Source organism: Glycine soja, chromosome 9, assembly GCF_004193775.1.
Source record: "Glycine soja cultivar W05 chromosome 9, ASM419377v2, whole genome shotgun sequence".
In the NCBI taxonomy this organism is placed as follows: Eukaryota; Viridiplantae; Streptophyta; class Magnoliopsida; order Fabales; family Fabaceae; genus Glycine; species Glycine soja.
In genome coordinates, this window is record NC_041010.1 from 44,941,214 (window position 1) to 44,965,877 (window position 24,664).

Genomic DNA, 24,664 nt, shown 5'->3' on the forward strand with positions numbered 1-24,664 from the left:
GAGAGAGTGTTATGATAATTGTCTTAGGAAGTTTATTTTAATGATATTTTATGATAATTATGTTAATATTTTAATGTATATTATTTGGACTTGTTTATAATTAAGTTTTAAATAAATTAAAATAGTTTTAAAATAATTTAAATGTTTTGATTTTTCATCTAATTTCTTTTTATTTTATTGTAGAAATAAAGGAAGAAAGAAGAGAGATGATATTGAAACACAATTCAATGTCATTTTAAAAGAAATTTTCGATAGGGATTAGACATATCATGATAAGTGAAGTATGAATTATTCTTTGTTGTTTTACTTTTTTTTATTGCACTCCAAGTGCTCGTAAAAATCCCAAATTTTTTTTTTGTTTATTTATACTCTTGTTATTTATATTTTTACAATCCAATCATTATACTTGTTGTTTTCAAAAGCCATAATTAGTAAACATTTTATTTTGTTGAGTATTATGTAATCTACAAAGGTCACATATTTTGAAGAGTATTTGTCGGACTTAAAGTGCATATTGATAACATGTTTAACTCCTTGAGTTTCGAAAATTTCCTTCAAAAAGATCTTGAATTGGGTCCCAACACCAACTCTCTTCTTTCTTCCTTTGTTTATACAACAAAATAAACTAAAATTAGATGAAAAATCAAACATTTAAAATATTTTAAAGTTATTCTAATTTATTCAAAACTTAATTATAAATAAGGTCAAACAAGCTTAAATATATTAAAACATTAACATAGTTGCTCACAAAATAGTCATTAAAATAACGTTTTTAAGGCAATTTTTAAGCTCTTATTTTATTCTATTGATCATAGCATAACTCCTCCTTATAATGAAAAATAAACTATGATAAGTATCAAGATAATACTATCATATCCTATTGGATAACAAACAATGAATGATAAGATAATTATCCTATCTTATTCTTGTCCTGACCATCAAACATATTCTTTAACAGTTCTAGGAAAGTTAAACTTAGTGTATATTATTTAGGAAATTAAAATCAATTAATTTCTCTTATAGAAAAATACGGTGTAATATGTTTCAAATAATTTAGAGGTATTAGTATAGTGTATAAAATAATGATGATATAATATTTTTAAAATAATTAAGAGGGTGAGTGTAGGGATAAAAATAAGTTGGAAAAATTTATATAATTTTACGAAACTTCAGAAATATTAGTGCATTTTACTCAAATACATTTATACAAAGTTTGGAACATTATTAATTAAAACATCAATGAATTAGTTTTGAAAATTTAAAAATATCATATATCACATAATCTATCTTATGATTAAAAATTATATTTTAATTATTTTATATAAACTTTTATTCATAAACAGAAATAATTTATAGTAGTCAAGAGGTTAATAGCATAACTATAAGAAAATTAAAATATTTATAAACAATTATTTATTTTTTATAATCATTGCAAAAAGATTACCAAGGTAATTAAAAATCACGTTTTTCAACATTCGAAAGAGGCTACGGCAATTATCTTGCCGATCTGGAAAGAAAAGTGAAATGGTCATATACATAATATTGTCAAGCATGCATGATCAGATAAGGGAAAGAATCATTTATGAAATTCACTAATACTAATTTTGGTTGTATTCGAGAAGTGTAGTTAATGAATTAGATAAAACTTAACCAAACGTTCAAAAACTAATTTTAACTATAAGTTGAAATGAAAGCTTTTTTTTTTTTTGTTGTTGTAAATATTAGTTGAAAGTTATTAACTTAATTTATTGAATTATATATATTTAGTAAAATTAATTATGACAATATAAAAAGTCTTGTTTATGTATTTTTTATAGATGAAATACGTTTTTAGATCATTATATTTATAATTTTTTAGTTCATTTTGAACCTTTTTAATTTTTAATTAAAGGTCAAATATTTCATTAAATAATTAAAATAGAAAATGTCATAATAAAAAAAATAAAACAAATTGTGTAATATTAAAGGAGGTATCAAATGATAAATTTTATTAAAATATCAAGAGTTAAAATAAAAAATAACAACTAATTACACACTTAATCACTACTTTACATAATATCTGAAAAAATATAAATTAATAATATAATTTTATTTAATAAATGCTTCTATTATAGTCAAATAAATTTATAAATTAGCCAAATATATTATAAACTAATTAAAATGACTTCACAAACAATCTATTTGTCAAAACCACTTTTTTTTTTTAAAAAAAAAGGAATTTGTCAAAACCACTCATTTTAACAAAAATACGAAGGAATGTTTGATTCAATTCCGCACCATATGTTTTGGGCTTTAGGCAAGAACAAGTTCTGTTTGTTTATTTATTTGCGTGATGGTAATTAATTAATCCAGAAATTAGTGTAGCTATCTTATCTGGCTGAAAAAGACTTTCAAATTATTTTGTTTGTTTGTTTTTCCTATACTTCTCATTTTCAATTTACATGTTTGCATTCATAACTATAAAAATATTATTATTTTTATTTCCTTATTTTCAAATTTTGGTGCAAAATAGTAACACAAATCAGAGGGTGGTTAGTTTACTTTTAGTTTTCTATTTTGATACGTTTCTATTAATACTTATAAAGTTGCCATATTATTTTCAATATATATTTTTGTTTGTTTTTAGGGTTTTCCCATAATGAAAATAACAAAAAATATTTACATAATTTTTCAGAAAGCCTTGAAAAATGAAAGTAAATTCAATGATTATCACTAAAACTATGCATCTATTTTGTCCTTTCATGTATTTTATAAAATAGAATTAAAATTTATAATTGTTTTACTTTTTTTTCTAATAATAACTTCATAAAACTCTTAAATCAAACAATTAACTTTATCTGCCTTTGACAAATGATGGATTGACTTTTTCAAAAAAGTATGCTTGGAGTTGGGTGCGATTAGCTGATGTAAGTTGATCAAACTTTTATCATTAAAAAATCACAAATTTTTCCTACCACAACGAGAAGCAATGCACGTTTTCACTTTATACATAAGGTAGTGAAGAAAAAAAAAGGATTTTATTTTATAAAAAGTAATTGTTTTTTTTTTTTGTCGTGGAGAACTAATTCGATGATGGAACCCAGAATAACTCCCGAGAGTGTAGTGTCCAACCGGATTAATCATTTATGTGACAAATTAATTTAAATTTTATTTTATACTATAATATAATATGAATGACAGTGAAAGCTTCAGTTTTAAATGATTCACTCAAAATTTCAAAAGTTGTATGTTTTATTAATTTCAAAGTTAACCACATCACCAATAAGACATCAATAATTACTCAAAAAAGTAAAACAATGGATTTCAACCGTTCCCACTCGGAAATTTTTTATGAAGTTAAATTGTAAACGTTTTAAATGGCGATTCTGATAACTGTTAATGCACTGCTCCTTCCCATTTTGTTTTTCAATTCTTTTTTAACTGTTCTATTTTTTTTTTTTTAAGAAAGAACCATTTTATATCATTTCATTAATAATAAGAGATTCAATACAATGAGTGATACATTCAAAAACTTGGTGACAAGAATGAAATCTAAAAGTCTTACCAAGAGTGTAAGTTACATGATTTGTTTGTCTCCACACATTGTTACATTTAATTGTTCTAAGTTAAATAACAAATCGCTTACGCTTTTTTTAAAAAAAAAAAATTGGACGCTTAAAGAGTTGTGAATTTTTTTTTCACTGCAAAAAGGTTTATTAATATTAAGGGGGTAAACAATTGTCACAAGAAGTGCAATTGCTACGATAACCGTGAGTTACAGAAACTACCAAAAAGTTGCCTTACAAAATATCAATCCCCTATTAAATGAATATAATATGTATATGAATCCCCCTACTAAAAGAGTTGTGGATTGTCTAGCAAAATATATGAGCCATGCATAGTATGAGTGAGTAGGTTTTGCAATAAAAATTGAACTCGTAGGTATTTGTTGGATCTCATTTTGATTTTGATTAGAAAAATTCGCTTTAAATGTCCTGCTTCCGTACCCGTTCTGCTGCATATATTTTTATAATTCTTAATAATATAGTTATATAGTTATATATTTATATATAATTATATTATATATATATGCAATTATTAATTATATAATTATTTTCATACTTTATTATTTATCATTATTATAATATAGAATAACTATTTTAATAGTTAAATAAATAATATTATAATTATATTATTAATTATAAAAAATTAAAAATTATATATTTAACTAAAAATATAATTTAATTCTTATATATATTTATGTTATTTATATTTTATTAAGTTATATATAATGATTGAATTAAAATATAATTAATAACTTAATTACGATTTATTTAAAGTATATGCACAGATATTTTAAAAAAATGTGAGATGGGTTTACTATGGGTTTCTCTAAACTCAATAAAATCTGATGGGATCAGGTTAAATTTCATTTTTCCACCTGTATCCTTTATAAATCCAAACTCAAACCTTTATCCTGCCTTTTGTAGGGATGGAGACGGGATAGACAAATATGTCTTTGTCCCGTCCCATTGTCATTCCTATAATTAGCGATGTTTGTGATACGGTTTGGTGTAATTTTGATTTAAAATTAGTTTGAATCAAACAAGAAAATTAAGTGCATATTTTATAGTTTGGTTTGATTAAATTTTTATGATTTGAAACTTCTGTTAGTGGGTATTAAAAATATATTTAAAAATTTTGTTATAATTAGACAAAACTTAAATAATAATTAGTTCAACAATAAACGGTATAAATGGTCAACTTAAACTTTCAACTTAAATAATAAATCATTAAACTTAAAAGTAAAAACAATGCTTCTAGGTTTTAATGACTAAACCTAAAAAATAGTAAATGTTGTCGTCAAATAGTTGTTGCTGGAAATGCAGGGAGGGTAGCAGAAAAAGTGATTTTAGGCTTTTAGTTTAAGGTTTCATAAGAGATGGGAGATTGGATGTTAAGCGTTTTAATCTTAGATTTAGACTGAATGTAAGTATTTTTGTTTCACGTAAGCTTAAATCTACATTGTCATATACATATATGACTAATATGAGTCATATATTAAACTAATAATTACAATTCGATTTGGTTTGATTTGATTTCTACGTGTCAAACCAAAAACTAAACTGAACCGTGAGATTTGAAAAAAATAAAAACTAAATCAGATTGATATCCTTCGATTTTTTTATGATTTACAATTTTCTGGGTCGATTTTTATTTTTATGCTCAATTTAGTTTGATTTTAAAAACCCCTATCTATGACTAAGTAAGCCTTCAACGGGCTTTAGTCCCAAAGAAATAAGAAAGTAAATTTTTAGTGAAATTCTGAATCTTTCCCACACTTAATTAAGACACCATAAGCACTACAACCAGAGGCTCCATGCATGCCACCTCTGAAAAAGACCATTAGATGATGTACTCAATAAATAAACACGATTTCTCCTAATCATGTGTAAAACTGTTTTTAGGATTCCTTAGTGAATATATTCTTTAATGTGAATATTATTTTATTTATTATTTGGGCTGAAGGTTGACGTTAAATGTAGGGGAAGGATCTATATGTGCAATTGTGATGGCAAAGCATAGAAACTTCAAAGCTATGTTTTGTTTTCTCTCTCTCGTTCCTATAAAGATACAGAAAGGAGCAGTTAGAAGATTTTGTTTAAACGTGTTGCACACCATAGATGTACCGTGTTCTCGCTGTAAGAATAATAGTTTTGCCAATTGTGCACACTTTAAAATAAGAGACTGTGTCTAAGGAAGACGAACATATATTTATATTTTAACAAAGACATTTCTAACTTTATTTCTTAAGCTCTCATTTAGTGACTAAAATAAAGATAAAGATAAATAGGACAAAATAAACTATTATTTCTTTATTTCATCATTTAACGAGTTAATAAGACAGAGTAAAGTTATTTTTCCTCCTTATTAGTTAAAAAATAATTCAATAAGACTTGTTTGTTCGGAAAAAAATAAAATAAAAAAGAAGAGAAATGAACAATAAAATAATATGAAACTCATATTTTTATCCTTTATTCTAATTTCAAACTTTTATTTTAATTCATTTTTTTCACCCTATCGAAGAGATCATAAAAGAATAAATATTTTTTTTTTCATTTTACTATCATCCTCTCACTATACAAATGTTTTAGTACTAATGTTCATTTCATCATTATTATTATCATTATCACCATTATAATTTCTATTGTTAACTTTTGTTATCTTTATCATGATTGTTATTATCGCAATCCACCCTTGTTACCTTTGTTGTTTTATCCTCACCATTAGTATGAGCATTATTATTGGTATCATCATCACTAATATTATTATTTTCATTTCATTGTTTCTCTACCTCAAGTTGTAACCATCATTGTTGTCCCTACAAATATCACCAATGCTACCTATTATGATTGTTATACTACTGAATGAATCCTAAATGTCTGTCTTTGGTTGGTTTAGTTTTTTATTTTAATAAAATTAATTTTAAAAATCAATATTGATAAAGTACATTTGTGTTTTATATAACACTTTGAAGCTTCAAAGTGACTTTAAATAAATAATCTTTCTCCGATAGTAAAGTACTAAAGTGAAATTATTTTAAAATATAAATATAGATGCTTTTTTCAAACAATTATATAACTCACCCTTAAATTAAATATGTTCACAACAAAATTTATTTTTTATCTTCCACAAAATTAATTTTGATAATCCAAAACTCTAACCAATCGTAATTTGTTATATGCTATTTACTTATTTTGTCCAAAGTGATTCTAGCTCTAGATGAAAACAAAGAGGGGTATCAACCCCATAACCTAAAGAATTGCAATTGCTTAAAGTCAATGATTCATAGAATAAGTGACTTCAAAATTGAAATAGAGATTGCTGCATAGGCCCGTCACTTAATGCAAACAAACCCTCCCTAACCATGATTGAGTAAACGTCCTCATCAATCACCGACACTTCCCGTGACCCTGGGAGTTGAGAAGCTTTGGGTGAGCACTTGACAAACACTAGCTTTTTACCCTTAAAGAAAAATTTCCGTAACTCTCTCTCTATCCTTTGCGAGAGAACTACATGTCTATGGCTCTCAATCAATTTACTTCTATTAGTCTTTTTCATTCCACTTAACAATATTTAGAGGAAGAGTTTGATAGGGTTCAAAAACTGGCAGGTCATGTTCCTAACTCTTTGACATTAGATGTGTTAATCGACAGTGCCTGGTTGGCCCATCTTTGTATGGGGCCTCTTTATGGTCCCAATAATACCAATTTAATCCATCCATAACCATATCACTGGGACACTTTCTTTAAAAAAAAAAAAAAAAAAAAAAGCTTAATTATACTCTTGGTCTCTCTATTATTGTTACCTTTTGAATTTAATTCTCCCTTTATATTTCACGAATTTGATCTTCCACTATTTTAACTCGGCCTTTTTTATCCATCTATTAATTTGACCTCTAATATTTACAGAAATGCTAATGTAACACTCTATTGCACATTCTCATTGATATTTTTGTTAAATATTGTATGTCGAGTTAGCAGATGAACCAAAATTACACAATTAAAATAGTGGACATTAAATTTGTGAAAACAGAATGAAGAGAAAAAATTGAGAAATGACAATAGTAAGAGTACCTAAAGTACAATTAAGTATTAATAATCAAAATGGGAAACGCCACATAAAAGAAACTTGGAACATGGTTGAAGACTTGAATGAAAGTCCCTCTTAAGCAAAACAGAAGGCTTGATCAGTAAACTAATAAGATGGTGACATGGTTTTGCCCGGGACAAGTTGCACATCAAGCAGTTTTGGTAGTTCTACATCAAAATATTGTTACTCTTCCCTTTGAAAAAATTATACAGTTAAACTAGGGGTCTCACTTGATGATGAAGACTCCCCAAGAAACTCTGATCTCAATTTCATCAACAGTTTTCCAAGATAATTTAAGCCTTCTCCGTCTCGGCCTCTACCCCAAAACAGATCATGTGGTGAAGCCTCAACTAGAACAGAACCAGCAGTAGATAGCAGCATAGAATTCAATTGCGGGTAGATTGAGAACTTGCATTTCAGTGCCCTGTACATGACATCGATCTTTATGTTGTCCCAGTCAGACCTTATCTGGGTGCCCAATAAAAAAAGTAAGTTTTAGTCCTCTAACAAGGAAAAGGGAGAGGAACCAATCCAACATACATGCTTTGGACACCATGACACTAGCGTAATGTATATTACATAGTCATTTGGTATGTGTTTTGAAGTTTTAAACTAGCATATGCATTATGCAATAACAAGAACTAAAATGATTTTTAGGTATAGATTTAGAAATGAATACTCGCCACAACTCATATAAATAAGTATGCAAACATGCATCTCGTTAGAAAACCAATCTACTGCATATAGTGACTTCTGCAATACGGCTAAAAGCATGCCTAGTATGCGATAGTTGGTTCATGGCTTAATATCAAAGCTCTATTCTGAAATTCAATTCTTGTTGCCCCTATTCTTCCAAAGTTAAATTTAGCACAAGGTAATGGGGGGCATGTGGTTATTTACTATTATACCGATACAGTAAACAAATAAAAGCATTAAGTTCAAGTATTCAAACTAAGAATAATTCAGTCAAAAGTTTAGAAGCATTTAATATTATTTCCCTCCCTCCCCAATCTCCCCAAGATTGGTAAGGAAAGCAAATATGAAAGAGGAGAGATTTTGGCCCCTTTATTTCCCCTCCTCTCCCCTCAAGTATCTTAACCAATCAAGCTATTTTTTAAATCCCTCCTCCTCCTCCTGCCATTCCCCTCCAACCAAACATTATGTTAAGCTTTTAGGAATATTGATTCGTGACAAAAGCCAGAAGGGAAATATTGTTGTCAATCAAGTCTCCCAGTCAGTAGGACAAGATCAGATTTTGAGAAAAGTTTGAAAGCCACAGAGGATTATACCAGATAAGGTTTCTGCTCTTGCATTGACCTTCCTATTCTTGCAGCTTCTTCTGGACTTATTGCAGATTTAATCCTTTCAACACAATCTTGTGCCAAAGGATCATCCACCCGAATAAACTTGTGAGCCTACACATCAAATTTTATCTATAAGCTATGCAATAAAACAGCAAACGTAAACAGAATTATATAATTAATGCAAAAAAGCAAGTACCTGGTAGTAATGCTCAACACTCATCCAAGTCACACAATCACCATTTTCATCAGGCATTTGAATGGGATGAGGAGAGTAATTTGACAACACACCGTAAGGATCCCATGTTTTATAGAAAAATATGATCCTTGACTCATATGGTGAGACAGTGGGATCAACAACAAAAGTTTCATTGAGTGATGGGATTACAGGTACCATGTCTGGTAAGGGCTGAAGAAATCCACTAATAAGCATGTCGGGCCCAACCTGTATACAGTATCCAGTAACAAAACCTCATCAAAGAAATGCAAAGACATTATATATTATATATCAAGAGCAAGGCAGCGCAACTGGGAAATTACTTCAACTAAAATATCCAATGCTAGAGATATCATAAAGTTTTCCCTAGATGTATTATACATTAAGCAATAGATGCATAGATCAAACATATATTTTTTTTTAGGAGAGGAGGTTCAGCGTATATATATAAAGGAAACACAAATGAACTCCAACTAACCTGCTCATAGCAAACATCAATTAGATTTAAAGCCTGTGACATCTCAACCATCCCAAGATCACCCACAGGAGATGGTGCATTCTTTCCACCAATAATTTTAGGAGCAACAAAAGCATAAACCTGGAATGCATAATATCACCATTATCCAACATATAATAATAATAATAAAAAAATCAAACAAGATAAAGCCAACTAAGCCAAATTAATTCTCATTGGAATTTGTCTAACACTAATAAGTACAACCATCCAAACAAATGGAGCATTTGGTAAGGGTAGTATCTTTGTCAATTGTCACTGCAACCTCCTCCCCAACACAAAACAACAACTACATAGAAGCGCACTTTAATATCTGATAAAATTTTATTCTTTTCGGCCTAGTACAAGAAAAACAAGTAACTATTATCATCAAATTAAGAATATAGAAAACTCCATTTAGCTCAATAGTTTTCCATTTCCCACTCTCAAAAGGCCAAGAAATATGGTATCACTGATCATTTTGGTGGATGATCAAAACATAGGAAAGCAATCAGTGAATGTCTCAAGATTGTGTATAACCCTTCTGTTGCCCATCTATTATTAGCCTATAATATACTACATAGTACATGGCCTTAAATGAGTTGCAACAATTGAAAAGTATCCTAGCTATGCCAATAACAAGTGGAACTTCATTTAAATTTTTCCCAGAGAAAAAGAAAAATGAAAGTATGAACCACACCTTGTGAATTACTCCAGATGAAATAGCAGATGCAGCCAATGTTCCTCCGCATTCCCATAAAATTGAAAGATAACCACAATCATGGAAATACTCCATTACTTCTCGGGGATTCAATATGTCAAACTCCACAACCTCAACTCCTTTTGATGCAAGCAGCTTCTGGAAACTCCTCCTTGCACCCCTTTGTGTTACAACTATGGTAGAAACCTCAGACATATCCCACAGGTTTGCTTCCTCCGGAAGATCAAGAGTCTGGGTCATTACAATGCGCATTGGCATATGCCCCCCTCCATGTCTGGCAGTTAGTCTTGGATCTGAGTGAGTTTGAAAGGAGGTAAGCTATAAAAATTCTAATTCAGAGAGAATTGAAGACATTAATAACAATACTCACTGTCCCTTCGAACTGTATTTCCTCCCACAATAACAGCATCGCTTCTGCCTCTTAACTCAAAAACTAGATTTCTAGACTGCTTGCAGCTTATCCATGATGCATGGCCAGTGGTAGCAGCAATTTTTCCTGCAGCAGCAAAAGGAAGGTAAAAAAGACAAATACAAACACCAACACCAACGCAATGCAATTTTTCACTATAATTCATTCAAGAAAGGGAAAATGAATAGAATTCTCGTCTCACCATCAAGGGTCATGGCATACTTAAGAACAGAAAACGGAACACGCAAAGAAGCTCTACAAATCAAAGGTGCATTGACAAGAAGACACTCTTTCTGTGCATCCTGCAAACAAAACAAAGCCATGCATGTATGTGAATAAAAGCATACCAATCAACCACACCAAGGTCTATCAAAAAGCCATAAACATTGTAGACATAGTTGCTTTTTTTTTTTTTTATGAAAACACATATATATCCTTCATGGGAGAAAATCCAATTCAAATTGAGTAAGACCACTACGTGCAGCAAAACTCACTCTGAGTATTAAATGCAACTGCATACCCATAACTTGAATCTGATACTACTGATTAAGCTAAAACAACTATGTGTCAGTTGATTGACACTCAGTGGTCGAATTATGTTACTTTTTATTGTTAAATTGAAACAAAAACCAAAAGAGATTTTCAGCATTGGACACCCACCTCAATGAGATTACTAGTGAGATCCTCTCCAAGAAGATCAACATGCAGTCCTTGGTTTCTGAGTGCACGGACAGCATTGCCACGGAGATGTTGCAGGGGATGCCTCATTCCAATCACAACCCTTTTGACCCCTCCCTAGTTTGGTTTCACACACAGGGTAGGATCATTTATCAACTACAAAACACAAACTAGAGCCCAACAACACAACATCGTATTCGTGAGCAAAACAACAACATCTTAACTGTAACACACATGTGGGTTTGGTAACAAACAGAACAAGAACCTGGAGCAGAGCAGACACGGCGCTGTGGTCGCCATGGCAGTCGCTGGGCTCCAGGTTGAGGTAGGCGGTGGCCCCGCGGCAGAGTTCGGCGGCGGAGGCGACGGCCTGGACCTCGGCGGCAGTGGTGCCCTGGGCGTAGAGGTAGCCCTCGCCGGAGACTTTGCCGGAGGGGGAAACGATGACGCAGCCGAAGTTGGGGTGGGGGGAGGTGAAGCCGGCGGATTTGTCGGCGAGGTGGGCAGCGCGTCGGATGTAGGTGGCGTCGAGCGCGTGGGGGGCGGTGGGGAGGGACACTTTGCATTTGCAGATAACGGAAGAAGGGTTGGCAGTGAGAGTGAGACACGACAGTGCCATTGTCAACACTCGGTTGTTTTCCTTAGCTTCAGTTTTTCTTTTTCCTCATAAGAAGAAAGGAAGTGAGTGATGTCTGTGTGTTGGATGAAGTGAAATCACAATTGCAACCCATCAGAACCATGCATCTGGAACCTCAATCTAGAATCTAGATGCTCGCTGTTGCTGTGTTTTTTTATTTTTATTTTTTCATAATATTACTACTTCTGTTTTGTTTGTGGCAATTTAATATATTTGATAAATTTCTAATTGATTTGTAATGGTGCAATAAAATAAAATTTATTATACTAAATATTAACTAGCATTAAATTCATATCATATTTTCAATACCTTATAATTGATTTACTTGTTAAAATAAAATGCTGTTGTTTATAATATAAAAAAAGAAGCAGCAAAAGTGTTGTTATTTAAAAATTTATCAGTATGATTAAAGAAGAAGAACAAATATATCAATATGATGTGGGAGTGCTAAGAAAGAGAGTATGAATAAAAATTAACCAAACACCCATCAATATCTTAAGCTATGTTATTTGAACAACATCAACAAATAGTCGTGATAAATGACCATTGACCAATACCATTAAGAAAAAATATGAACTTTCTTTCTTCATTAATAGGGTATAAGCAACACTTTCTACATGGCGATGTTAGGCTTCGGCCTGTAAAAAAAGAAAACCGTATTAAAATATTGATGATATTAGGCTTCGGCCGGTAAAATAAAATAATGTCGCTCAAACTTATTTCACTTTTTTAAATGACTCAGCTTAAACTTAATTTAGTTAAAATTTTAGAAGTTGACTATAAACTTAAACTTTGACTGAACATTTCATACTTTAGCTAACAATCTTATATTTATATAATTCACAAATAACTTATTTACGCTCCAACTTAAAAGACGCTTTAAAGAAACCAAGAGTAAAAAAGTTCATAAAAAAATAGCATTTAAGTACTACATATTTAGTATTTACTTTTCTTCTTCCAACAATAAGTCAAACACAACATCTTATCTACCTAAGATCGAATACATGAATCACACACCATTCATCCAAGTTTCATTTTATTATCTCACATTGATCAATAAGGATAGGAGGGAAAGGAGTTTTATATTTAAGTTACGTCGCTTAGTTTTTTAGAAGTTTTTTTTTTTCTCTTTTTTCAAATAGAAAGTACGCTTGGTTTTTAAAATTCTTTAACTTCATGTGTTTGGCTTATTTATGGAATGGATTGTACAAGATAAAAGATTGATGCCCAAACAATTGAGAAAAAAAGATAATAGAAAATTGATTGTGGTGGTTCTGACACATAAATGTTATGAGGTAAGATTCCTACTTTCTTCTTCCCCTTGAACAATACTCACGTTCACATTCAATTCGATAAAGCTAACAAACAACGCATAGAATTAGCCAAAAGCAGTGAACTCAGTTTCAACGTCCAATCGCTGCGTTAAAATTTTGGGGAAAAACGATAACAAGTCAACAGGGAAAGGAGTACACTCATTATTGAAATAATCACTCAAAATACAATAATGCACTCGTATAACATATCAATGTGGCGTGCGGAAAACACAGGCACCGTGATATGTCCCGAGAGCAAGATGAAGGAGTCAAACACAAACACAAATTAAATAGATAATTAGTACTAGGCAGAACTGAACTTGTGAGACTACAAGCCAATATCTTAGCTAATGGTACAAGGGCTGCAAGACAAGATAATTTCTTCAGCCCTAGCCCTGAACCTCCACCAGACTTACTCCTCCTCTTCAGCCTCCTCCAGCCAATTAACAAAGGGTTCGAGCGCCTTCACAAAGGTTTGCCTGTACCAGTTCCAAATAAGCAGCAGTAAGTAACATATGTATAGTGAAAGGATAGATTCCAGACACCCCAAGGAGATGAAGTTTTATTGTAGTAGGACAAGTGTCTAGAAAAGATTTCATACCTGCCCTTGGAGTTTGTTCCTTTTCGGAACCAATGAAGAATGGTATCTTCAGCCAGCACATCCTGGTCATAAAGAGATCTAACAATCTCAGGGAACAGCTTCATCAGTTTAGCATCCTCATAGCATTGCATCTGTACTTTGTACATCAGTTCCAGCTCAAGTTTCCCAGTGGTGCAGAATGTATTCAACAATTCTGCCCAAGTTTTTACCTTCACCATGAACACAGTGCTGTCGTCAACAACTTTTTACAAAGATAAAGCATGTCACGCAAAAAAAAAACTAACTGGTTTTCTTGATATGCAGCTACATGTCAAATCCATTCGCTAAAAGTTTATGTAACCATTAAAACAAGTCAACTTGTGTCTTAACACTATATAAGAACAAAATATCCACCACTCAGAACACAAAGTCAAGCAGAGTACTCAGCTAGCTTACGAATACACAATATCCATAAGCTCCTCAGCAGTTCTTTGAAAATAGGTAAAACCACTGAAAGTGGACATGAGACTATAGATGTTCATATAAAAAAAAAGAAGGTAAATAACCACCAAATAAATTCCTACAAGTAAAAACCTAGAACTTGACTAAGCTCATAAAACAAGAATTTTCAAAACTCCTCAAGTACACAAGGTCTGCATTTGGCATACAAGCAAAATATCCAAAGGATACCTGACGAAGGGCTGCATTGGCATTCTGTTGCTGATTTTTTCCAGACCACTGAACAGCATCCATTAAAACATCCCACAAGATCCGCACCACCTCAATGTCCGGCAATTTAGCATCTCTAACTCGCAGCTTCACAGTCTCAATGACTTCAGATGTATCAGCCTCCTCTGTTAACTGTGCTGTTAAAGAAGACTTCATTTCCTTAAGTTTCACCTCAAAATTTTTCTTTTCATTATACTCCACCAAGGCCACCAGTCCTTCCTTGCTAAAAAGTTAACAATGTTACATAAGTTTCCACCATAGTTAACTGAACAATAGGGAATGACAAAAACACAGTATACTAGTCTAACTAAATATCCAACTATAAAATGTTAGGCAAAGTAGCAATTAAATGAAAATAAGACTATACCCCCTCCCAAATTTTAAATATTAAAACTGATCAACTAGCAAATGTCCAAATCAAGCCAAATGCTACAGCAGATTCAGAAACATTTTATGTAAAATTCCACACTTCAAATAACAGCAAAATGGTAATTGACTACTTTCTAGCACTGTAAGGCATAATTTCATGCTGCAATTCAAGCCTCATGCAGTCTATTCAACTCCATTTCTCTGGCAGAAAGAAAAAGAAGCAGCATGTGCTCGGCTAAGCCAAAATGTTTAACGAAACCATAATAATCAAGACTTGCAAGTCTTTCTAACACATATTTAAGAATTAAGATTATTCGAGGTCAAGTACTAAAACTGAAAAGACAGGATAGCTTTAATATTATATTATTATATTCAGCAAAACATTGCACTAAGTTAATCTGAGTATTAATATTCTGCAAAAATAATCGTTCACAAGTTGAGATCATCAAGGCTGTTGGAACTGCTGAAAGTAAAATAAAATGAGATCCAATGGCCTAAACAAGTAACAAAAACCAATAATTTAAAAGCATATTTATGAAGATATGTAATTTTCACTAATAAGCAATACTTACGTGAAATGCTCAGAGAAGGCTTCATTAGATCTTTTTGTAGGGGGGAAAATGTCCAAAAGATTCTCCTCTACTTTACCCCGTTTTAGAATTGAAATAAGATCATCAAGACTGTTGTCAATCAGATACTCCTTAAAGAAGTCAGTCATAAATGACAGAACTAGCCCTTTGGCCACAAGGTTATCTTTAAGAAGTGGTTGGAACACAGTTTCTGGTGGGAGACCAGACAGCTTCTGGGAAAAAGCAAGTGCTGTGAAGATTGCCAACTTTTTCCTCTCATTTTCCTCGAAAAGCTCCAAGGACTGAAGGAATTTCCGCATGACATTTTCAAGATTCTTGATAAGAAATGGCCTTCGCCGCAAAATCTTTTGTATGTAGATTACAGATGGTAAAATGACTTCCCGCTTAGGCTCACACTCTATTATAGAGTATGGATGGCGGTCCCCCTCATCAGGCTTGGTAGTTCCAGGTTGTGTACGACCCCCAGTGAAAACAACCTGAAGTAATGCAAAAGTAAGGAATAGTTACTCAGAATGCATCAAGAGATTGGTAAGTCAGACACAAATCAACAGAACAGTAAAAACCAGAGATACAGAATGCATCAAGAACATTAAAATTAGATAGTGACTTTATTGATGCTCTAGTAAATGGAATATGTAAGGAAATAAAATGTCATCATCAAAAACAGGGGAATTCTAAACTTGAGCAAATTAGCAAAAACAAAATATCAGGACATAGATTTCAAGTTAATTATGGCAGTGCCTTGTATCACTGGGCAACAGCCCCAACCTAAAGAGAGAGAAGTGAAAAACTACGATCATTTATGTGCAAGCACACATAGATTGAGAAGGTCTTGATAAATCGGAAAGCATCTAAGCCTGCCACACCATAATAGTTATAGATAGCATCAAAGAATGAATGCAATAATACCATGAATTATGCATCTCTATAATCACAATCCAAAATTGATTTCCAGATAGCTCATTGAAAACCCATTGCACTGCAATCAACAATGAGAGTAAAGGTTTTCAGATAGTTTAGGAAGCTTGCCTCAAAAAAGGTATCGCCGTATCTTGAAAAGTTAAGGTCTGAAGATTCAATGCTCTTAGCAATAAGTTCCTGCAAGCACAAATTACAAAATCAGTTTTATGAATAAATCAGAGAGAGACAGTATGGATGCAAAGCAAACATTAAACAAATGAATGCAACGGTAACATTACCAGATCACCAGCATTATCCAAATAAATCTGGACCACTGCATCCGAGAATGCTGCAGGGTCCAGCGGTGCAGCAATATTCCGTTTGCGGGTCTTAATCCGCGTGCCACTGGGGATTGAGATAAACAAAAGAAAAGAGCCTCAACATAAATTATACATACATGATAAATAACACAATAATAGAAGCTACATGCAATAGCCTACAAAATACCAAAGCTGTATGCATAGTACCACTTACTGACTTACATAATTAAATGAAATAACCCTCTAACACTCGCTGCAAAAGGTATAACGAATCTAAGCCATAAAAAAAATTTAAGTGGGGTTCATTTGCCAGAGAATACAAGGGGAGTATAAATTAAGAACGCAAAACCCTAAAAATCAATTGGGGTATGCTAAGGATGTTAGGAAGGAAGGAAGATAAGAAAACCAATGGGAAAAAAAGTGTTTTTGTTAGTTAAAAGACATTATTTTCATTTTCCTTCCTTTGAAATGTTCATAGCATGACAATTTAATTAAGCAAACAACATCGTTATATAGTGATGTAGCATTAAAAAATCATGTCTTAGTCATACAAAACATAGAACAAGAAAACAAAGTATTATCGTTAAGGAAGAAAGAACGAATCGTACCCAAGAGTGGGTCTCTCCTTCGAGCTGCAAAAAAAAAAAATCAGGATTAGTGACCGAAAAAGAAAAAAAAAAAAAAGCAATAATGATTTCAATCTTTATATAGATTTGAGTAAAAATAATAATAATTTAACTAAAGGGGGCAAAAAGGCCTCAAAATCGAAATCGAATCGGAGTGGGTGGATCAGGTGGTGTTAGGGAAACCCTAAATTTTAGGTTTCTGAAAAACGAATCAGAGAAGGCTCCGGATCTACGAAAATCGCGACGGAAAATAAAAAATAAAAATAAAATTGTTGATATATTATGAAAGGGGAATTGAGAAAGGGATCGGTGTAACGATAGTTTAGATCGGCGAAACGTGAAATGCGAAACGCAAAAGCGCATAGAAGAAAGGAAAAGGAAAAGAAGATACCTCATAAACCAAGACGAAAGGGAATCGGAAGATCGATGAGTCTGTGACTCGGTGCTGGATGAGAAGAAGAGCGAGAGAGAGACAGAGAGAAAGGGAGAAACAGAGAAAAGAGGACAGAACAGAACTGAGTTTGGCTTCAGACACCCGTATTTATATGATTAATTAATTAAGATAATTTTTATAATTATTTACTATAATTATATTTATTAAATTATCAACCATTAATATAGATAAAATTTGTTTGATATTATTTACTGTAATTGTCTTTCAAACAAAAATTATATGATGTTTGATCTTTTAAATTTGAGTTAATTCGATCCTTCCCAAATAGCAATATTTTCAATCCTGACACATTATTTTCTCTTATTTTTAATGATTCAAGATATTAAACTTATTTTTGTGTTCATTATATTAAATTAAATCACGTGACAATTTAAAGATAAGTTTAGAGAACAACCAAAAACTTGAAAATTTCAATATCAAATTATTTTCTAAGTGTAACTAATTTTTTTGTATGATTTTTATCTTTTTTGGTTCATCCACTTGGTCAATATAGTTTTCATCTATATTTTTTTTTCCTTACGGTAAAGATAGTGTCCCCAACCTATTAAATTAGAAATTATGTGTTTAACTAAGGCAATTGTAATTGTCACGTGGATTTTAATATGACATGTATTTTATTATTAAATATTTCTTTTACTTAATTATATTTTTAGTCTCTTAAATTTAAGAGTTTATATTTTTTAGTTCCTCAAAATTCAAGCAAATTCATCTTATTTAACAATTGTACTTTTAAATTATCTTTTATTTAATTAAGATTTTATTTTTAATGACTCTTGTTTCTCTTGATATCAATATCCAATGAATGATAATTTTTAAAAAAATTATTTTGTAAATAGGTTTGATACAATTAAATTATGCTAACTAAATTTCTTAATTAGCAATGTTTTTTTATATTCAAGACGATGAGTATGTGATAGCCTAATGGGCAAGAAAAAAAATTTAATTCTTAATATATTAAATATAATAGAACGTGACAATATTAAATGTTAAACATTAACTCCCCAACGTAATCCTCTATCTAAATTAGTTTTTTTACTCAGTTGCAATTTATCCATCTTTATTGAAAGTGTTCTTAGTTGCAAATTTTTTTTACTCTTTAATTAGTTTTCGTCGTCAAATTTTAACTAACAGTCGTTTGAAGAAACATAAAGAACATTAGTTAAAACTTAATGGCTTTCATATGTATTTAAGCTTATTTCTCCATTTTTCTTAATTTTGTTGATGTCTCTTATTTCTCTATTAATTGGAATGTTGTTTGAGAGGATCCGAAAAGTAAATAAATTGTAACTATAAGAACCAGAATATTCTTCAAGCTATAAGCATTAAAAAAAGAAAGATGTTATAATTATAGAGATCAAAAGGACTAAAATGATCTAACTTAATTAATTAAACCTAATATGTGGGTGTTTTAAATCTGTTGGTACGGATTAAAAAAAACGTATCAAAAGGATAATTAAACTTACATAAAATAAAGATTTATCTTGTGTAAATACTACAATTAAATTAAAATTAAATATTAAGTATTTAATATTTAATACTCTCTTCAAAAATTAAAATTTAATATTTAATATTTACAAAAAGTTACATGTAGACCGCAACATATTAACCATAATATTATACATAATTACAACTCCTTGAAATAACGGGAGGAAGGGGTATAAAACAAAGGTTTGTTTCAAGTTTGAACACATAGTGCTTGGTAGATTATTTATTTACCAAACAACTAACCAAAACTAAAGGAAATTTAATTTAAAGTTTTTTTAAGAGAAATTTAATTAAAAGTCGAAGACGTGTTCTTCATTACTAGTACAAGATGCTAGCCTTCTTTTCCTCTTTCCTTGATCTCTGCAACTTCAAGTTTTGGTGATCGAAGATCTATGCATTGCGATCTCTTTGTCTTTCTCTTTCCCTCTCTCTCTCGCTTTTTCTATAGGCTCTATATTGTCAAAAATTGCAAAGTGACCATAAAAATTCACGAAGGTGATATTAGATACAATATATATAACATAACACTGAAAATTGCACGACACTTTTTTTTACTGCAAAATTGAACAACACTTATGACCATAATTTACTTACTGGCATTGTAAAACCCACGATAAAATGTAAACTAGCACAGAGATAGTCATCACAGCCTGCGTGAGACCAAATTATATAATTATTATCACACAAAAATTGAATATCAATATTAACTAGAGAGTTTAATAGATCGATTAAATTGAATTATATGTCAATTGTATATAACGTTATTAAGTCAGAGGATGCAAATGTGTTGGTCATACAAACTTACACTGTACAAAAAATGAGCAAATTTCTCCTCCTTGGGTGGCGCAAATTCATAGGCATCCTTTATAAGTAGCACCGCGATAAACTGTGAGATTATAAAGAATTTTCACAAATGAAAGATGTCCTAAATTTATTGAATACAATTTGTCATGGAAAATAAACATAAACAAGAATGCAAAATAATGAGTTTAAAATTAAGTGCATAAAAAATAAAGATAAAAGCAACCATTCATATTGATAAGAAGTATTTATTGACTTTGTTCATAAATAAATTTTCTCATAAATATGATTGATAGAATACTTTTTTCTTTTAATTAATCAAAATTTGAATTCGAATTCTTAGCTAGAGGACTGAATCCAAATTGTACTAGTGACTTGTTGAAATACTTACTATGATTGATTTAATTTAATATTAATCTTGAAAATGAATGTAAGATTAGTAGTCATGATCAACACACATGCATATATGTATACTGCATGCATGCACAATGTATAGAAATGGTGAGTGTCAAATCTTACGATGACGAGTGACATGCCAAATATCACACCACCAGTGGGGTTTCTCAAGCTGAAGTCTTTGTTCATCGAATCAATGAGGCCCTTGGTGGCACGATCTGCCAGCACCAGAGGTGATCGAATTTGAGTGTTGGTTCCAGGAATTGTCCATTCCTCTCTGCATAGAAAAGCTTGTGTACTTTGAGATTATTATTCATGTTTTTTTTAATATGTATAGTGACAACAACGAAATTTTAATTTAAGATAATTTTTGTACAAATAATTCAAACTTCCATTGCTAATTAAGTCGACCTTAGTATATTATATTCATGTTTTAGTTGATTATGTTCTGATTCGAACCAAGATTGCATCTCACAAATAATATGTTAACTAACTAAAATTTAAGCATGTTTGAAGAAAGATAGCTATATAACTTGCCTTAATATAATTATCTCGGTGTCATCATTATCAGAATGAAGTTCTGGAAGTGGCGGGTAATCATTTGGATTGTAAGGCTGCATATTATCATAAAGAAGAGAAGCACTGTAATGTTTTTCACTTTATACATTCGTATGTAGCAGTCTTATATAACAGAACTCTACTGAAATGAATTTATATACTAGTACTACCGCCTAGCCGTGAAATTAAAAAAAAAAAGGCAAAAAATTATTTCACCTGGAGTATATATTTCTCATAAACAGTTAATGATATTGCATCTTGACGTTTTTCTAGGGATAACTAAATAGGAGATATGAAGAAATAAATGAGCAGGCAAAAAATTTCATACCTTCCTGCAAATCTCACACAATATCATGCGGCCTTTGGAATTGTACCATTGATCAATGCATCTCCTGTGAACATACTAAGGCCCAAGGAAGGAGAAAAAGGAATTTAATTTAATGGTCAAACCATTCTAAAATATGTATATAACTTGTAACTGAAACCAAAGGTAAAAATATTATATAGGGCAGGTAAGGTACGTAACGTCATATCATATTTTTAATATTTACTAAAAGCTAGCTGACATAAAATATTAGCCATTTATATATTAGGGTAAAAAAACACACACGTACTATATATATATACCTTGACGCTACCATTGCAATTGCAGGGTGATTCCATATTAGAAACTAAGTCCTCTTCCTGACAGTAGCGACATTCTCCCTTCTCTTCAGTTTCTTCATCTTTCTCTTGAGATTTTTGGACATCATTGTCCACATAGGCATCATCGGTTACAGAATTTTCTTCCTTTGCAGCTTCAAGTGATGCATTCAATTTCTCAATGGGGATTGCAATGTGGTGTTGAGTGGTCGAGACAGTAACATTATCTCCCATGTTGTCAACCGGCATCTAGATATGGAATGCACGGTTATATATCATATGTAGCTAAAGAAAAAACAAATTGTAGCAAAAGAAAGTTATAGGTGTGTTTGTTTTGGTTATAATTAAGGGTGGGTAAAGGACCTTAGGTCCATGCACTGGCCCGCGGAGTCCGCGGTCCGCGCGTGTTACGGACCAATTTTTTAGACGGTCCATGGTTATATCATATTTTTGGGTCCGCCCTGCTTAACCCGCAGACTTTGCAGATTTGGCCCGCGAGATTCGTGGGTTGCTCGCAACCCACATTATTGTGTGACCCTGACCTAATTATATTATGTTTGATTTTCTCTTTTTTCACTTTAAACTTTTGTTTTAAAATAAGAGATAAAGAAATATATTAGATAAGATAAAGATTTAAAGATAAAAATAAAATATTTAAATTAAAAGATAAAAAAGGATAAGATAAGAAAAATAAAAGATTAAGATAAAAAAAGAAAAGTGATAACATGCTAAAAATATTTCTTTTTGATATTTTTTCGATCTTTTTTTCTTTTAATCTATCATTTTTATATCTGTAAACCATAAATAATAAAAATATCAATTCTTAACATTTAAGCTAAAAATAATTGTTAAATAAATATTTTTAAAGATATTTCAATATATTTTTATTATACAAAATAACTCACATCATATTTAGCACTTATCATTGTAGCAGGCTAAGAACACTTTTTCTCCTCATGGTTTTTCTTCATCATGTAACCACGCAAGCCCAAGTCATATGACTTTTTTTCTTAGAAGGAAAACAAAACGCGACTCACATGGAAAAGGCTCAAGCTACTTCAAATATGAAATCATTTGTTGTTGGAGATGTTTAAATTTCATATTTTAGATTTATTGTTTTGATTTTCTTTTGTTAAGACATTATTTATTTTATTGATGTAATTGATTAATTATTGAGATTTTATTTACATCTGTATTGAACTTAATTTGATTATATTATATTTTTATTAAAATTAAAATTCTTTTAAAACTAGACCCGCGGACCGGTCCGTTTGACCTGCGGGGTCCGCGGGACAGAGACAGACCAATTTATTTGGTCTGTGTAAGAAGCGGGACGAACTGGCCTGGTCCACTGCCAATGCGAACTTATACGAGCAGGCCTTACGCGGGGTGGGCCGGCCCGCTTACCTACCCCTAGTTATGATATTAAATGGTGGAATGTTTTATATATAGGTCTCACAGAATAATTAGGAAACGTATAATGTGTATTGATTGCTGGAGAATGAAAAAAGAATTAAATAAATATAACTTGATTCGTTGATGCCATTAAACAACTCTTTTCTTTAGCTATATGTATTTCTTTGATGCCAAAAAAAAATGGGAAAAAAGAAAAAGGAAGCAGATGTTTATAATGGTATGAAACTGATCACTCCACCAAAACAATAATGGTATGAAACTGATCAATCAAATTTGTTTATTTATTTCTTTGTTTCCCAACTTTGGTAATATATATCACCGCTTCTGGACGCACCAGCTTGCTTCCTCAACTTTACATTATTTTCTCATCAAATTAACTTGTACCGTTAATTCTGCAAGAAAAGGACATTGACCACGTGTCATGTATGAACCAACTAAAACCAACACTAAAGATTAAAATAAGAGAAGTTTCAAACGTAGCCCGGAAATCCATCTAATTAATTTAATTGATCATGTACATGCAAGAATGATTGAAAGATCGAAAAGACTTAGTTCAGATCTTCACTACGTTACATGCATGACAAAAGCAATCTAAAATCAAGGAAAAGGAGAAAAGCCTAGCTCATTCAAAAAAATGCTTCATGAAGAAAACACACAGAACCTTCTCCTCTAGTATTTCACTTTCCCTTCAGTAACTTATGAAGTAATGGATAAAGTAATATTTGTTAGTTGCTTAACAGATAGACACCGCTTCATAAATTAAAAGCTATGCAATTAATTATACGATTAAAAAGATGACAATGAATATATGCCCGAAATATAACAATAGTTAAAAATCTGCATACAACAACCTACACTAAAAGCATTCACCAAAACACACATACACACTAAATTTGGTCATTGATACTTCTATTTTTAGTAGTGTGAAACAAAAATTAAAATTTCTAGCAAACTAATAAAAAAAAGAGACTTGACCATTAGAAAAAGTTATTACCAGATTTGATTCCCTTGTTGGCAGAAGCAATATTGAAAAATATTTTACTCCTTCTCCGCTAGCTATCTCCCTGCCAATTTCTTGCTTTGGATTCTCTGTGTGGCAGGAGCATGCAGGCACCTATTTATACTAATTGTGACTGGTGATTGTGAACACTGACAATTCACGAATATATATAATCTGATTCTGATCAGAAACTGAGATGAACATGAACCAATTAAGGGCATGTGTAGGGTCCACAGATGCAAAAGTTCCAATTGGTGATTCTCATAAACGTGTAATGCTGGTTTCATGCCACATAGTTGAGACCCTTTTGGCACTATTAGGCTTCCACAACATCCACTCTTGGCCATTTTTTTATTTCGGTTTCGGTTTCTGAAAATGAGTTCAATAGGGTGTTTAA

General features: G+C 31.4%; 3 protein-coding genes across 4 annotated transcripts; all 3 read right to left on the reverse strand.

The window, feature by feature from the left end:
- Positions 1-7,577: 7,577 nt before the first annotated feature.
- LOC114425930 (riboflavin biosynthesis protein PYRR, chloroplastic-like) lies at positions 7,578-12,231 on the reverse strand. Its single transcript, XM_028392908.1, has 9 exons — positions 11,717-12,231; positions 11,434-11,568; positions 10,976-11,075; positions 10,735-10,860; positions 10,344-10,657; positions 9,629-9,748; positions 9,133-9,378; positions 8,922-9,047; positions 7,578-8,100 (listed from the first exon to the last, which is right to left on the reverse strand). The coding sequence occupies exons 1-9, from the start codon at positions 12,068-12,070 to the stop codon at positions 7,837-7,839; spliced, it is 1,785 nt and encodes a 594-aa protein (XP_028248709.1). The 5' UTR covers positions 12,071-12,231; the 3' UTR covers positions 7,578-7,836.
- A 1,254-nt stretch (positions 12,232-13,485) lies between these two features.
- On the reverse strand, positions 13,486-18,040 carry LOC114425159 (basic leucine zipper and W2 domain-containing protein 2-like). The gene is made up of 8 exons (XM_028391950.1): positions 17,907-18,040; positions 17,498-17,521; positions 16,869-16,974; positions 16,699-16,767; positions 15,652-16,145; positions 14,672-14,933; positions 14,003-14,211; positions 13,486-13,880 (listed from the first exon to the last, which is right to left on the reverse strand). Exons 1-8 carry the CDS (start codon positions 17,909-17,911, stop codon positions 13,814-13,816), a joined length of 1,236 nt encoding a protein of 411 aa, XP_028247751.1. The 5' UTR covers positions 17,912-18,040; the 3' UTR covers positions 13,486-13,813.
- Positions 18,041-20,962: 2,922 nt separating this feature from the next.
- On the reverse strand, positions 20,963-24,409 carry LOC114425561 (E3 ubiquitin-protein ligase MARCH7-like). 2 transcript variants are annotated; one of them, XM_028392504.1, is made up of 4 exons: positions 24,262-24,409; positions 21,837-22,100; positions 21,538-21,612; positions 20,963-21,265 (listed from the first exon to the last, which is right to left on the reverse strand). In XM_028392504.1, exons 2-4 carry the CDS (start codon positions 22,098-22,100, stop codon positions 21,176-21,178), a joined length of 429 nt encoding a protein of 142 aa, XP_028248305.1. In that variant the 5' UTR covers positions 24,262-24,409; the 3' UTR covers positions 20,963-21,175. The 2 variants fall into 2 exon arrangements, 1 of the variants encoding a protein (XP_028248305.1); XR_003669247.1 differs by lacking the exons at positions 20,963-21,265; positions 21,538-21,612; positions 21,837-22,100 and adding an exon at positions 23,365-23,659.
- Between the last annotated feature and the right edge of the window lie 255 nt (positions 24,410-24,664).

Bases quoted from the DNA above. Each gene is read 5' to 3' on its own strand.
- LOC114425930 (XM_028392908.1), bottom strand. From the start codon at position 12,070: ATGGCACTGTCGTGTCTCACTCTCACTGCCAACCCTTCTTCCGTTATC. The intron at 10,658-10,734 runs GTGAGTATTGTT...AAACTCACTCAG, and splicing joins AAATACAGTTCGAAGGGACA to ATCCAAGACTAACTGCCAGA. The intron at 9,048-9,132 runs GTACTTGCTTTT...TTTGATGTGTAG, and splicing joins GTGTTGAGCATTACTACCAG to GCTCACAAGTTTATTCGGGT.
- LOC114425159 (XM_028391950.1), bottom strand. The intron at 16,768-16,868 runs GTAATGTTACCG...TTGTGCTTGCAG, and splicing joins TGGATAATGCTGGTGATCTG to GAACTTATTGCTAAGAGCAT. The intron at 13,881-14,002 runs GTATGAAATCTT...GAACTGGTACAG, and splicing joins GGAACAAACTCCAAGGGCAG to GCAAACCTTTGTGAAGGCGC.
- LOC114425561 (XM_028392504.1), bottom strand. From the start codon at position 22,100: ATGCCGGTTGACAACATGGGAGATAATGTTACTGTCTCGACCACTCAA. The intron at 21,613-21,836 runs GTATATATATAT...CTTGGGCCTTAG, and splicing joins ATTGCAATGGTAGCGTCAAG to TATGTTCACAGGAGATGCAT. The intron at 21,266-21,537 runs GTATGAAATTTT...GATAATATGCAG, and splicing joins TGTGTGAGATTTGCAGGAAG to CCTTACAATCCAAATGATTA.